The sequence below is a fragment of the Mesoplodon mirus genome (assembly GCF_964341445.2).
Source record: "Mesoplodon mirus genome assembly, chromosome: 11".
NCBI classification, from domain to species: Eukaryota; Metazoa; Chordata; class Mammalia; order Artiodactyla; family Ziphiidae; genus Mesoplodon; species Mesoplodon mirus.
The window spans coordinates 37,648,027-37,663,301 of NC_138987.1; the positions used below are offsets into that span (position 1 = coordinate 37,648,027).

Below are 15,275 nucleotides of genomic sequence, written 5' to 3' on the forward strand. Positions count from 1 at the left end.
CAATGTGGTACGTACACACAATGGAATACTCTTCAGCCACAAAAAGGAAGGAAATTCTGATACAAGCTACAACACGGAAGAAACTTGAGGACGTTATCCTAAGCGAAGCCAGCCAGAAACAAAACGACAAATAGTGTATGATTGCACTTAGAGAAGGTACCTAGAATAATCTTCACAGAAACAGGAAGGAGAAGAGAGGTTACAGGGTCGGGGGGCCGGGGTAAAGGAGGAATGGGGAATCAGTGTATAAACGCCTGACCAGCTGTCTCCCACAGCCCCAACCTCTTCAACCTGCTTCCAGCAGGCTCTGGCCATGGCCCCCCTGCAGCACCCTGGCAGACAGAGGTCCCCAGCTGCCACCACAACACAGCCCGGGACAGGATCTTGGTCCTCGTCTTCCCTGACTGCCCATCAGCAGCCCGTGGCCTCAGGACGTCACCCTCTCGAGGGCGCACTCCCACCCTCCACCCGCTGCTCAGCCTCATTGGCTTGCGCCCCGCCTCCACCTCGCCCTCTCTGCTCGCCCTGCCTCACTGCTCCGGACGCCCCCCGGACGCCAACTCCCCAACTCCTGCCTGACTCAGCCCAGACCGTGACCGGGCTGGCCATGTGGCCCTCCACTCTGCTGTCTAGGGGCTGAGGCTGCGACCGATGCGGCCCCCACTCGCCCCGGCCCACGCCCCCGGCGCTCATGCTGCTGCACCCAGCACCTCCCCACACCCCCGGCCTCATCCTTGGCTGCCCTGGGGTCCCCTCGCCACACACCTAAGCCGTGAGGAAACCACACTGGCGCTCTCTCCAAGATACACCCAGATTCCAGCCCTTCCGTGCTGCGCCGCTGCCTCCCGGCCCACACACCCAACTCGCGCCTGGACCACCGCACCTGCCTCCCTGCTCCTGCCCTTCCAGCGGGGCAACCCTTCCCTCAAAGCTGTGCCATGGCTTCCAGCGTCACCCAGAGCCCATGGGCCTCCGCCCGGCGCCCATCACACCTCCCGATCTGCCCCTGGCGCCGCCTCCCCCGCCCCTGGGTGCCCGTCAGCCCTGCAGACTCAGGAGCTCCCCAGGGACGCCGGTGGCTAAACCGCACCTGCCCGGTGAGGCTGACCCCGACACCCCTCGCACCTGCAACCCTTCCCGTCCCGGCTTTTCCTAATACCTGTCTGACATATGATAATTAACTTATTTCATTCACCGTTCATCTCCCCACACTGGGCTATAAGCCCCGCCGAGGCAAACGTCTCTCTTGCTCACTGCTATGCCCTGGGCTGTGGGCACAGCACCGGCCATGCAGCGGGTCGGGGTGAGGCAAACGTGTCGAGGACAGCACCCCAGGGAGTCCCTGCCCAAGCCCTGGAGAAGGGACACGTCTCACACATTACCGCATCCAAAGCACCAGGCCTGCCGGGCATCGTGTTCAAGAATGAAACCAAACCCAATAACCAACCAGCCTAGGAATGGAGACGACCTGCGAAGAGAGGAGGAGGTGGGGGAGCAGGGCGGCGGGCCTGGACTTTACCTCCACTCTGAATCAGGATGTCAAACAGGTCATCCATCTGCTGGCTTGAGGAACCACGTTCCTGTGGCACAAAAAGAAGAAAACGAAATGGTGGCTCAGGGCACAGACCCTACCTTGTGGCCCCAAGCCAGCAGCCAGGCCCACAGAGCCCGGCGGCCTGCGCTCAGGCTCCCGGAGCCCATACTCACTCCTGCCCAACGGCTTCTCTCCAAGGCCGCTCTGACCTATGAGGCTGGCTCCTGCCTGCCCCACCCTCCAGCCAGGCCCGGGGGACCGTGGGAGCCGAGCTCAGCCCAGCCCACCCCGCCCCGCCAGGCCCCGGTCCACCCTCTTTACCTGCTGTCTGGGCTGCTGGCTCACAGCTTCCTCATAGCCAGGCGGCTCCTTCTTCGGCAGAGAAGTGGGGGGCCCAAAAAGGGGCTGTGGCGGGTGCTCCAGGTCCCTCTGGGCTGGGGGGCCAGGGCCTGGAGAGCCAGGCTGGGACAAGAGCTAGACAGGAGAAAGGGAGGGAACCAGTGGCTGGGGCGAGGGCAACAGCCCAGGGCTCACACGCTCCAGGCAGGCAAGGCGGGCAGCTCTGCGGGGAAGATGGGATGTGGGATGGGGGAGGCCCTGACCTCTGACCCTACAGAGGGCAACTGACTCCCTAGGGTTTGGTACAAGCCACACGGGGCAGAGGCGGGGGGTCTCTGGGCTGATTCCCTCTCCTCCCTGGAGTTTCTGCCTGAGGCTGCTCAGGGGCCCGTATCCCTTCCTGAGTACCCGAGTCCTGTCACTGCCCCCCGGACCGCCAGCTCGGCAGGGCTGAGGCCACACAAAGCCTAAAGCAGCCTCACCTTTGGACCAGGCTGAGTGGAGGGTCTGGGCTGCAAGGGCGGCAGCAGCAGGGAGCCAGCTGCCAATGTCACCTTGGTGGGGGACAGCTGGCCTCTCTGAGGGGAAGGAGAGGAGTGGAGCTCGCCTCAGGCCCAGCCTGGCGGCCCTCAGTCTATCCCAGGAAGGGCTTCCCCGACCCTCCCCTGGGCCTGTCCCACCCCATGGAGCAGGGGCAGGAGTGGCCCGGCCTGGGTGGGGCTGCTCAGGAGCCCTCAGCCGGGCACAGAAGGGTTCTGACGCCAGCGGCCAGAGCGATGGGCAGGCCCTCGTGGCCCCACCCTCAAGGCTGGGGGCCTCACACAGGTGCCTCAAACTTTTCAAGTCTGAGCACCTTCCTGGGTGACATCGGGATGGGGATCCTTAGTTTCGGAGGGTTGAAGGGAAGATTAAAGGAAGCGAGCATAACCCGCCCGGCCACGGGGGAGCCTGGTGAACAGGGCACTGTCACGAGGAGTGCCTTCATGCCCTCCTGGGGCTCCTGCCCCTCCCACACCCAGGTACCTGCTGGGGGCTCCCGCTGGCCAGGCCAGGGCTGTCTGCATTCTTATTGGTCACGGTGAGGACAAGGTGGGTCCCTGTGGAGTCAGTGAGGAGCGTGGGAGGTGTGACCCCCTTGATGAGGCTGGGGCCCTGTGGGCCCAGAAGCAGCTGCGGGGCCGGGGCTGGTTCAGGCTCGGGCAGCACGGCTTCCTGCTTCACCACCACGGCCGGGGGCACCAGGGTACAACTGTCTACATGGTGGGCGGCGGGGCCCGGGGGCTGCCTGCTCAGCTGGCAGCTGGCAAGGCTGTTCTCCTGCTTCACTGCGGCACCGAGTGTGACCAGGGCCGGGGCTGGTTCAGGCTCGGGCAGCACGGCTTCCTGCTTCACCACCACGGCCGGGGGCACCAAGGTACAAGTGTCTACATGGTGGGCAGCGGGGCCCGCGAGGCTGGGGCCAAAGGGGTGATCAGGGCCCGGGGGCTGCCTGCTCAGCTGGCAGCTGGCAAGGCTGTTCTCCTGCTTCACTGCGGCACCGAGCGTGACCGGGGCCGGGGCTGGCGTGGGCTGCTGGGCCCGCTTCTCCTGCTCCAGCTGCAGCCTGAGCCACTCCACCAGCTGCTGCTTCTGCCGGAGCATGCGGGTCAGCTCCTCGATCTGCTTGTCCTTTTCCTGCAGCATCTGGTCCTTGTCACGCCCCTCCAGCTCTGCCCGCATCCCAGGGCTGAGACAGCAGGAGCCAGCGCGGGGGCCCTCGTCCTTCACAAGGACCTGCAGCGGCGAGGCCTGCAGGGGGAGCTGGGTCACTGGTGACGTCACCATCTCGCCAAAGGTGTCCCCGGGCGTGGAGTTCTCATCGCCTGTGCTGAGCAGTGAACGCTCTGAGGGGGTGGGAGACACAGGGGGCGTGGAGCCCGTGCTGCCAAACTTCACCACTCCATTGCTGGTCACCGTGGCCACCACCACCTCAGCCGGGGCCAGGCCCGCTGCCACCAGGGTGGGCCCCGTGCTTAGCCGGGCCGTGGGGAAGGCTACCACCACCTCGCCAGCCTTGGGCAGGATGGAGGCAGCGGTGGGGCCCTTGGGTGCTCCAGCGGCGGGACTGACTTGCTCCTGGTAGGCGCGCAGGCGCTCAATCAGGTCTGTTTTGGTGCCCGAGACGGGCAGTGACCGCAACTTCAGCTCCTGCTTCAGCTCTGCCACCTGCAAGGGGGTGGAGAGTCCGGGCAGTCCTCGTCTATCTGGACCCCACTGGCCGCTTCAGATGTATCAACCACCTGACCCTCCCACAGCCCTGGGGGGCGAGACGTGCATCTGCCAGGCTGGCCCCCTCCTCCTCGCTGTCCTCACACCAGGGGCATGGTGCCTGGTGCTCGATAAATACTTAATTGAACTGACTGGATTTTACAGATGAGAAAACAGAGCTCATGGAAGTGAAGTAACTTCTTCAGGATCACACAGCTGGTGATGGGCAGAGCCAGGGGTTACAGCCGGGTCTGAGGGACTCTGAGGCCTGTGTCCAGCTCCCCCCAAAAGGGCTGCATCTTGCTAGGATCCCGCTCATGACTGAGGAGGGAGCAGACTGGTTCAGAGGACAAACTCTCCAGGGAGAATGTGACCCACTCCCCTTTCTGATCAGGGCAGAGAAAACAGGCCAGGCCTGGGGTGTCTCCCGCCCTTCAAAGCCCAGGGCACGAGCGCGGCCTGTGGCCCAAGTGGGGGCTGCTCTCTCCCAGGCCAACGCAGCACTTGTAGAGCAGATTCAGCAGGACAGTAGCCGGCCGCATGGAAAGGGCGGGTGCTGAGTCTGAACCCTGGCTCTACTGCTGGCCGGACCCATGACCTCAGGCAAACCTCTCTATCCCTCGACGCCTCTGCTTGCTCATCCCTAAGCCGGGGTAACACTCCCCGTTTCTCTTACTGCACTGTAGAGGCTGAGGAAAACGAGAGGTGCACAAGTGCTCAGTAAGCCCTGCGGCCCTGGACAGATACTGGCTGGCGTCGTTAATGACGATGACCACGATGACGAGGCTAATGCCGCGGATGACCAGGGCCAGGTGGGCCTCAGAGCAGGTTCCAGGTGCCTCTGCTGGAGCTCTGCTCTGCCTCCTGCAGCCGTGCTCCTGGGCCAGCCGCCTCCCCTGCCTGAGACCCAGCACCTGACCGCCCCCATGAGAGGCCAGGCTGGCAACAGCACAAGGCCTCCAGGGGGATGCGTGCGACCGCTTACCTTCATGTCGTCCAGGTTGGCAGGCAGGGCCCCCGGCTTGCCAGTCAACGAGGTGCTGTTCTGACGTACCAGCCCACTGGGCCCAGGGGCGCCCGAGCCGGAGCTGCTGCTGGTAGCGGAAAGGCTGCGCGTCAGGGGGGCCCCACCGCTTCCCAGAGCCTCCCCTGCTGGCCTGAGAGGAAGAGAGGACAGGAATGAGGCCCCGCCAGGTCTCGCCCTCGGCCTCTGCGGGCCGGGTGGAGAGGAGCAAGGGGCCAGGGCCCCGCCCACAGAGCGCTGGACCAGGACCAAAGGGTCCTCCGTGTCAGGGCCGCCCGCCCCTGCCCGCCCCGGTGCCTGCGCGGGGGGGGCGGGGCCTACTTGGGCGGGGCGGGCAGGATGGTCTGGTAGTTGTAGTGCTGCTGCTGCTGCTGGTTGAGGATCTGGAGCTGCAGGAAGAGCTGCTGCTGCTGCAGGATCCTGGCGTAGGAGGAGTCCATGGGGGGCGCCCCCTTGTCCTGCTTCTGGTCCGGGGGGATGTACTGGTGATACTTGAGCTTCTTCACCTTCGGCTTCAGCTCCTTGGCCTTCTTGCTGCGCTGCGACTTCTCACCGGCAGACTTGGGTTGGCTTTGCTGTGGGCATGGGAGACAAAGGGCGCTGTCAGGGGCAGCTGAGTGGCTTCTGGAAAGGCCCCGCCGCCCACCCTGCCCTGTCCACGCTCCCTGCCGGATGGCACCCCTCCCAAAGCAGAGGCCTCCTCAGTGCCCGGGAGTGTCCAGGGAGGGGGCGAGGGCTGATGGGGGGCGGGGCTTGTGACTGGCTCTGCTCTTAAAAGAGCTTCTAGCCCAAGTGCACAGGCCAGGCAGCCTTCCTGTGACCCTGAGCAGAGTGAAGGGGACGACGAGGTGAAAAGAGCTGTTCTACGGAGCTCGCTCGCGCAGCCCACACTGGGCGCTTTACAAAAGCCGCGTCACACAGACCTGCAAAAACCCTGCCTCCCCAAGAAAGAGGCTCAGGGGAGCCACGCGCTCAAGGCCACACAGTGACTGGGACCTCGCTGCGCGAACCCTGGACTCCAGAAGCTCACGTTCATTCACCGACGGGGCGGCTGGCACACAGGGAGGCCGTCTCCCCGGTGAGGAGGGTGGAGCCGGTGTGGGCAAGAGTGAGCAGGGCGCTGAGCGCTGGGGAAGGAGCGAGGAGGGCCTCGCGGCTTCTGAGCAGAGAATAGCAAGCGGGAGGGTGGAGACTCGATGCGGGGCTCAGCTGGGGTCTGACCAGGGCGCCACAGGCACTGACGGGATGTGGAAGGAGGTGACCGACTAGAGGGAGAAGGGACAACAGCGCATGTGGCAGCCGAGCGGCTACAAGGTCACGGTTTTGAGCTTCGGCAACAGCGTGTGACAACGGTGGCCCCTTCGCAGAAGTCGGGAAGAGGTGCCGGTTGGCCAGGGTAGGGAGAGTCGGGGAGAAGGTGCAGGGCTGCTGGGACCGGAGAGCACCCGAGAGGAGGGAGAGGGGTCCGCTGAGAGGCCCTGGCAAGGCTGAGGGCGTGAGAAAGAGGCCGAGGGCAGCCCGGGAGAACCCCACTGAAAGGGAAGAAGATGGGGAGCCCAGCAAAAGCCACCAGAGAGGAGCGCGACCTGAGGCAGGTCTGAGGCAGCTGGGGGCTCAGCTTGGAGGAGAGTTCGTGGCAGGGCTGGGGAGCTGGGACAGAGGCCGAGGCACTACCGGGAAAGAGGAAGTTAGATAGACACACATACACTGTTCTCGCAAACGGGAAGTGGGCAAAGGAAGGCACCAGTCGTGTGACGAGGAGCAGGTCTGAGGGAGGAATTTGGAGGGAAAACCTCAGACATCTGCGGCCAGTCAGGAATAGACCGCAGAGGCAAGGGAGGTGCCAGCTGCTAGGGGAGCGGCCGGGAGCCAGCAGGGTGCCAGGGCACCACTGACCGGGAGGAGCAGGCCTGGGGTGGGGACGCCACACGGGAGGGTCACGGAGACCCCGCCAACCATCTGGGTGCGCCCGGAGGCACAGGAAGTCTTCGCTAAGGCTGTGAGCCGCAGCAGAGGAACGTGGGCGGCCAGAGGCTCCAGGCCAGGGCCAGGGCCTGTGTGGCGGGACTGGAGAATCAGTCTAGATGGGAAGCAAGCCGGGCGGGAAGGAAGGGCACCTGCCCAGCAGGCGTGGAGCACAGGCTGGAGGGCGGCAGTCAGGGCCAAGGTCCCAGAGGCCGAGGGAGAAAGCTCGGCTGGGCGGGGAGGACCGGACACCGGCTGTTGGTGCTGCTAAACTTAACCTCAGCATGCAGCACCGTGTTCCCACACAAAGGTCCCCATGGGTGTCTCGTGGGGTTGATGGTAAATGCCTTCAGGTATCTTAGGCCTTGGAGGAAGAGAGTGACAACAAACACCCGGCACGGCTGGCTGGGTGACCTCAGGCCCATCGCCTCCCTTCTCGGTTCTGTCACAGCCTCACGAGGCTCTGAGTGGACAGAGGGGGCGTGTGGGCGTGTCTTCCTGGGGCGGGCAGTGAGAGCCCGGCCCGCTGTGCTCAGTGAGCGGTGGCTGCGGCTGCGACAGCCACCGTGCGTGGAGGGAACAGGAGATCTCCCAGAGCACTGTCGTGACCTCGGCTGGTCCCGGACCAGGAAGAGAAGAGAGCCAGCCCCACTCCCCACACTGGGACAGAGTCATGGCAGGGCTCAGAGGGGAACGGGGAGGAGAGGGCGGTCAGCTAGAGGTCTGCACCTTAATGAGCGTGGGGAGGGGCTTGGCGGTGGCGACCGTGGTTCCGTTGGCGAGGCTGGGCGGCGGAGGAGGCTGCTCCGCCAGGAAGACTGTTTCTCCAGACTCTGGGCCCATGGGGAGTTGAGACACGGCCTGGGAGAGAAGAGGGGAAGTGAGGACACGCCCACCCCTTCTCGTGGCCCCGGAAGCTGCGACATGTCCAGGCTTCAGCCGGTTGTGCGTCCCTGCCCTGCCCGGAGGTGGGTGGCTGTCACCCCCTCGGACGCCATCACCGTTAGGGGGCAAATGACGGGCAAAGACGAGAGGGATGAAAAGAGCAGCCTCCAAGGTGGCAAGGGGACAGGGAACTAGAAAAGGGGAAGACAGAGGGTGGTGAAATATCACGGAACTGAACACACTCAGGAGAAGTGGCTGTTCTGAATGAGCAGACATGGGGCAGCAGGGAGGCCTCTGAATCTAACTGCAAGGCTGCCCAGCCGGCGTCCTCCACAAGGGCCCACCGCCGCACTTTCTGGCTTCCCCGTCCCACCTGGCCCAAGCGAGGCGACCTCATCCTGGGCCACTCCAGTAGGTCTGGGGCCCCTGAGCAGGGGAAGCACCTGTAGTGGACAAGCTCACCTGAGCGGGGGACACAGAGGTGGCACTGGGCAGTGGCTCGCTGACTCGGGCTTCCAGGGGTGACGGCACCGAGCCCTGGGACTCATGGCTGGCAGGCTGCTCAGGAGATAAGGCATCGCTGCTGTCCTCATCAAAGGAAGAGCTGTCTGCTACTTTCGGGTAGTTCACCTGGCCCACTGAAAGCCAAGGCCAGGGTGAGACTCCTCCAGCAAATGGGAAGAGGCTGTCCCAGTGAGGCGCCTGCCCCGTGGCCCCAGCAAGCAGCGGGAGAAGGAGGCCAGCAGCCGACCTGCCTCCTGTGTCCAAAAGAGCTCAAGGAATGCTTGTCATCACGACCCGAAACAAAGGCCAGGAAGAGTCAGTCCCACCAGGCCATCAGAGCACTCCCCTTGGTGGGGAAAGGCCTGATCATTAACCCCTTGCTTTTAACTCCACCCTGAGTTCAGTCTTCCAAGTCAGGGTCTGCCCTCCCGCCCCACAGCCTGCCACCTCCTCCACCTCCTGTTTCCCTACTGTTGAAGGCACTTTATTCCCAACCTGTGGCTGCACAAAACTCTCCTCTTCTCCCAGAGGCTCATGGACCCTGCGATCAGGGACGGAAGGAGTTTGGGTAACAGCTATGCAGGTGCAGCTCCTCCCCTGGGCTGCCCGACTCCCCGAAGACCAGGAGGAACAGACAAAAGAGCCTCCCGGAAAAGGGCCACCTGCTTGCACAGGTGAAGCACATCAGTGGAAGGACAGCGACCTCCCTTCAGCAGCCAGTGACTCCCAGAGACCCACGTCCTGGGGGCAGGCCTGCCCTCCTGGGCAGGGACCAGGCTGGGTGGGAGAAGCAGGAGAAGCAGGGACTCGGCGTGGGAATCCCAGATGCAGAGGGAAGGAAAGAAGGGGACGGGGCAGGCAGGGTACTTCAAAAGACTCCTGTCACAACCCCGCCGCCAGCACAGTCAGGGGAGAAGTTCTGCACCGGCACTGTCCACACAGGGGGAATGCAGCAGCGGTGCAGAGGTGAGCCGGCGGCCATGCCAGGGACGCAGCCGCGGCGGGAAGACCACAGATGAGGAACAGGAGCAAGCCTGGAACTCTCCCAGCAGACCCTCCCCCGCTCCAGGGCCGTGACCGGAGGCCCTCTGCCCCTGGGACCCAGCAGGACGCCCCTGAGCTTGTCCCCCAACCCCCCACCCGCCCTCCCAGGGGCCCACAAGGAGCGCGGAGGGGACGCAGCTCGCTGACAGTGGGCCCTTCTCGCCGGTCACGCCAGGTCTAGGTGCCCTCCCACAGTCTCTTGCTCCCAGAGGGGGGACCTGCCATGGCACAGCAGCCACAGGACAATGGGACTCAGGATGGAGGAGCTGCAGGTCCACCCCCGCCCCAGCCCAGCCTGAGGAAGCTGCTGGCCATGCTGCAGCGGCCCCAGGGTCTGTCAGGCCAGGTCACTGCGGGGCCCACCCCTCTCTCCTGCAGCCAGGGCGGCCCGGATGGGGCCCTGCCCGCGGGAGTTCACGGGCCAGGTACCCTGGAGCCCAGCCGCTGCTCTGCTGGCGGGAAACGTGGATGCTGAGGGGAGGCCGGCCATGACTCGGACGATCAGCTGGCGGCGCGTGTGTGAGCAGATGGCCGCGGGTGTGTGGTGCCGCGGGTGTGTGGTGCCGTCTGGGAGACGGAGGCCGTCTGCGAAGCCCCTCCCATCCCGGCGCACACCCCGCTCTGCCTCCCCCTCCATCCCCACCTCCTCAGCCTCTCCCCCGACTTCTTCCTCTCAGCCCTAAACCTGCTCGTTGCTCTCAGCCTAAACATCCTCCTTGACCACCATGTCCCTCCCTCCTCTCCACTCTGTTCTTGAACCGACGGGCCACGTCTGCTGTCACCACCGCCTTGCCTCCTGCTTGCTCACTGCTGGCGAATGCCCCTTTCTCCCCAGTCACCAGTGATGACCTCGTTCCAAACTAAGCTACTTCCCGGGCCTCAAACAAGCCGTATTCTGCCAGGGCTCCAGGCCACACTGCCCCCGCTGTCCCCTCTGCACCCTCTCTACTTGGCAAACGGACTCGATCTCCAGGTGGGCCCCAAACATGCCGTCAGCCCCACCGCCGTCCGCGTCCCTGAGAGAAGCCCATCTCGGACGGGATCTCGCTGCCCCTGCTGCACGCCGCTGTCCTACATTGTCCACGACAGAGCCGCCAGCTGGTCTGTAATGAACGTCACTGCAGACAGCAGCAGCCCTTCCCCAAGTCTCCCCGGGCACCAAGGACTGTGCCGGGCCCTTCACAGCCATCATCACCTGGGAGCCTGCAAACTGGCCTGAACGGCAGGTGACTTGGCTACGATGTCACAGGGCCCTGGTCCTTCTAACTACGTGGCGCCACACGTGCCTGGGAGCTAGACTCAGAAATCACTTGTGCACACGGCAGCCTTCTCCATCAGACTGAGTTATCTGAGGGCAGCTGCAGCATATTCTGTTCGTCTCTGTAACGGGAGGACTCACACAGGCCTGGCACGTGGCTGACTCTCAGCAAACATTTACCAGACTTGGGCTGGCTGGAGAGTCCAGAACTGACCTTGGCCCAAATGCTGTCGTGGAATCTGGTGAAGGTCCGGGCAGGAAAACACTGACACAAGGTGAAGTGAATGCCAGGGCAAAGCAGGGAGTTAAAGGGGAAGAGAGCGGTCAGGGTGCCTCCTCTGCAGGTGCAGATGAGGCCCCAGAGACCGGTCTCCTCTGAGCCAGGGCTCGGGCCCAACGTGGCCTGCTTTGGGCCTCCTCCTGTGCCCTCCCCTGCCCTGCCCAAAGAGCTAGCTCCCTTCTAGGTGAGAGCATCTGAGCCTCCTGAAGGCACAGCTGCTCCCCAGGGGCAGGTCTCAGGCCCACGGCAGCAAAAGAAACATGTCTGTACCGACAGTTACCAAAGTCTGAGGGAATCATGTCTGCACACCTGCCTGTGGCACACGAGGCCCTGCACGTCCTGGACCCTGTGGCCTCCCCCTCACGTCTTGACACCTGCTTCCAGCTCCACGTGCAGGCGGCTCCTTCTGCCCGCTGCATACGCTTTAATTCCTACTCACCCGCACCCCCATCTGGGCCTCACCTCTTCTGACGCCGATGCCCCCTGTCGGGGCCGGGGTGGGTGGCCCTCCATCTCACTCTCACCTATTTCCTTGCCTGTATCTGCTCCTGGGCTTGAGCTCCATAAGGACGAGGGGCTTGGTCTACCTTGTGCGGCTGTGGCCCTAGCACCTAGCACACTGCTTGGATCAACTGACCTTTACTGAGTGAACTATCTGAGGAGAGTGCCAGGCTCCAAGAAGAGATTTCACTAATGAAAAGAAACCGCAGGTACAGTTTCAAGGTCCCAGCGTCTCCACGTGCTCACACACACCACCCCGGACATCTACCTACCTTCTCTGGGGAAGAGGGACAAGCCCCTGCACTCACAGAGATGTGAAGTGGACAGAGGCCTCTCTGTCACTGACGTAGTTATTTTGGCACGGCGCTGATCTGTGAGGCCACTGGCGCTGTCCCAGGCTCACAGGACCCGTTTATCAGGCTCTCATACTCTGTACCTCGGCTCCCCCAAGGCTAAGCAGGAAGTCAGGGAGCAAGCAGTCCCGAGCCCATTCCCTCTGCGCCCTGCCTTCAAGTCCACACGTGGTGGCCGGGCCTCCTCACCAATGAGGGCTTCCTTCAGGCTAGACTCCACAGGCAGGATATTCTTCTCCACCAGCTCCATGGGGCCAGGCCTCTGCGCAATCTTCTCATTGAGGTCATCGGCCAGCCTGGCTCTTTTCAGCTTCAGCTGCTTGGCCTGCAGGGAAGGCTCGGCCGAGGTCTCTGCCCGTGGGAGAGAATGGAGTATAGAAGGATATAGGAATGAGCTGGTTCTGCCCTGGGAACTCCAGAGCAGCTCCCCTTCCCTCTGGGGAAGGAGCAGAGACCATGAGAATGCAAATCACATCCCAGGCAGAGTACGATGGCCCGGCTTGAAGTTTCATAAGGATAGAAGAAGGGGCCCCCGCTGTGGACAGTGTGTGGTCACACGCAACAATGGTCACTAGGCACAGGCTGGCCCAGACGACTCTCTGAGCTGGAGCTAGAGCTGAAGGAGCACCAGGCAATGGGTGGTGTCTCCTCTCCCTCAAGCTCGCTGCGTTATGGGGACAATTCACCTCCCTGCTCTAGGTCTCAGTGTCTTCCTCTGCGAAGTGTGGGGTTCAGTCTAGGAGAGTCTTCTTCCAACCCCAAAGTGGTTTCAAAACCAAACAAAAAATGAATAGACTCAAGCCAAAACCTTTCCTTCCCTAGAATGAGGAAAGAAGTGTGTGTGGGCAGGTGGAGTACGTCTGGGATGACCTTGCTTGTACTTCACAGGTGCTCCTGTAAATACTGAGTGAGCGAATGAATGGATGGATGAAGGAATGAATGAAAACAGAAAGTAAACACATTTAAAAACAGAGTTGGAGGAAAGGATTTCATACCGAGGTTTTATGAGATCCAGGGCCACCACATGGCCATAGAAAAAGGGAAAGCCACCCCAAGAGAATGTGATTGTGCTCCTTTGGGAATTCCCAAAAACCAGTGGTGGTGCCCACAGCACTGCTGTTTTACTGCGTTAAGGCTCTGGCTTACACTGTCAGCAGAAATGGGAGTGATGAAAAAGAGGGAAGACAAAACGTGGGTGGTGCAGGGGTGAAGACAGTGAGAACAAGGGTTTAGATGAAGAAGCATTTCCAATCTAACACACCTTCCAAAATGTGCATCCTGACCAGCTCCGATCTCTCCGGCCGGGAACGAATCTTCCGCTTCAGGTAGTCCTCTGTCTATAGAAAAAAAACACACCAAGCAGCTCTCAGATCCAGGTCACAAGCTTATGGCATGAAGAGGACCAAAAAGCAGCCGTGCCTTTAGTGGGTCACCTCTGCAGCCCCCACAGCCTCAGCCTGGAGACTGCAGGGTCCTGAGGCCTGGAAGGACGCGTCCACTTTCAGCGCACCTGCCAAGGGCATCATCCATCTGTCAAGACCATTTGTCGCTCTGAGGCTGGACTACTAATATATTTTTTAACCTATTACTTTTACTATCATATGTTATGTTCATCAAAGAAAATTCAGAAAATTAGAAAGTAAAACAACAATAAAATTTTTTAATCATCCACCGTTAGTATTTGGGGATATTTGTTTCTAATCATTCTTCCATGCAAAAGATAAGTTTAATTTTGCAAAGCTATAATCATACTGAATATAATTTTATACCTTATTTCAAAAAACTTGGCATTGCCTGATACCATGAGCATTTTCCATTCACTCTGAATGGCTGCCAAGTAGAGTACTAATTTTGATACATGGTGTCATAGCTCTAGTTCCTTAAAGTCTCATGTCCTCATATCTGCATTTCTGAGACGCCAAGCAAATTAAACCATTCCCTCAACAGTCCCAGAGCCAGCCCACTGCCCGGCGCTCATGTTATAATGTCTGACTCACATTATGATGTCTGGATTTGTCTGACTCTAGAGCCTGTGCTCTTAACCTTTGCACCAGAATTTTACAAACCATAGGTCAAGATGATTAGTGGGTCAGGACCAGCACAGGATAGGGTAGGATAGGACAGGACAGGACAGGACAAGACAAAGCAGAGTAGGGTAGAGTAGAATTGAATAGAAAACAAAGTATCAGAGCATACTGCATGCCTGCAGCAAGATAAAGACTTGCTCCTTGGACTGGCCTTGGTGCTTTGACTGGTCAGCTCTGTGCCAGCCCCAGGGTGGTGCTGGGCTCTCCAGGAGATGGCTTACAGTGGCCGCGGGTTCAGGGCCTATCACCCATCTGCAGTGGGCAGAAGTACTGTCATGGCTGCCGGAAAAGATGGCAGAATAGGTGTACACTGCACGTCTTCACAGACAGCAGAGGGAGGCATACGGTACTGGTGAAGAAAACACCTGGAACCCACACACCAAGGTTTAAATCCCAGTAAGCTTGCCACTTACTAGCTGGACAAGTTAGTTAACCTCTCTTAACTGCATCTATTAAGATAAAGATAGTAACACCTAATTCATAAGAGCTGATGTGAACATAAACAAAAAAAGGGTACAATTTCACATATAAAAGTACTCAATAGGGCTTCCCTGGTGGCGCAGTGGTTGAGAGTCCGCCTGCCGATGCAGGGGACACGGGTTAGTGCCCCGGTCTGGGAAGATCCCACATGCCGCGGAGCGGCTGGGTCCGTGAGCCATGGCCGCTGAGCCTGCGCGTCCGGAGCCTGTGCTCCGCAACGGGAGAGGCCACAACAGTGAGAGGCCCGCGTACCACAAAAAAAAAAAAAAAAAAAAGTACTCAATAAACTAGTAGCTGTACTAATTAGTTTGTATTTACTCCTTGCCTTGGAGAAGCAGGCCAGGAAATGGTGCCAAGTCTTAAGACTGGGTTGAGGGCACAGGCAATGACATTCCTTTTCTCCCTGCTGTATTCTCTCATCCTCCCAGCCACTGAAACAGTGCAGCTGGTCACTCCTTTGGTTCCCAGGACCTGTGACCTCATTCTTCCCACTCACTCTAAGAATTAATCATAATTTTCCTTAGAAATTTGTTTAAAGTAAAATAAAGACAGAAGATAGTAAGATAAGTCTTGGAGGTAAATATTTCAGAGTCTCTGAAAGAGCTGTGGGTCTTAGGGAGCCCCGGCCTATGATCCTCCATCTGGGGAGGTTCTCTTCCCTTGTCTTTTACATAAAAGAGAAAAGTGAAGGGGCTGAGAGGGAGAAGCATGTTCTGGCGACTTCCCTATCTCCGCCCACACTGGGCAGAATATCCCCTGAGGCCCCCGAGGGAA

General features: G+C 60.6%; 1 protein-coding gene across 4 annotated transcripts in view; it reads right to left on the reverse strand.

Annotated features, from left to right (window-relative positions):
* Window positions 1-15,275, reverse strand: part of MRTFA (myocardin related transcription factor A) — a 107,165-nt gene that overhangs the window by 2,397 nt on the left and 89,493 nt on the right. Inside the window, exons 4-13 of one of the 4 annotated variants that reach the window (XM_082636376.1) lie at window positions 13,196-13,271; window positions 12,124-12,285; window positions 8,457-8,632; window positions 7,839-7,970; window positions 5,466-5,719; window positions 5,106-5,211; window positions 2,897-4,078; window positions 2,356-2,451; window positions 1,856-2,008; window positions 1,520-1,580 (exon numbers count right to left, since the gene is read on the reverse strand). In XM_082636376.1, coding sequence (XP_082492502.1) covers window positions 1,520-1,580; window positions 1,856-2,008; window positions 2,356-2,451; window positions 2,897-4,078; window positions 5,106-5,211; window positions 5,466-5,719; window positions 7,839-7,970; window positions 8,457-8,632; window positions 12,124-12,285; window positions 13,196-13,271 — 2,398 coding nt within the window. Of the gene's footprint in view, window positions 1-1,519; window positions 1,581-1,855; window positions 2,009-2,355; window positions 2,452-2,896; window positions 4,079-5,105; window positions 5,278-5,465; window positions 5,720-7,838; window positions 7,971-8,456; window positions 8,633-12,123; window positions 12,286-13,195; window positions 13,272-15,275 lie in introns of all 4 variants that reach the window. The other 3 variants (XM_082636375.1, XM_082636374.1, XM_082636377.1) reach the window with 3 other exon arrangements.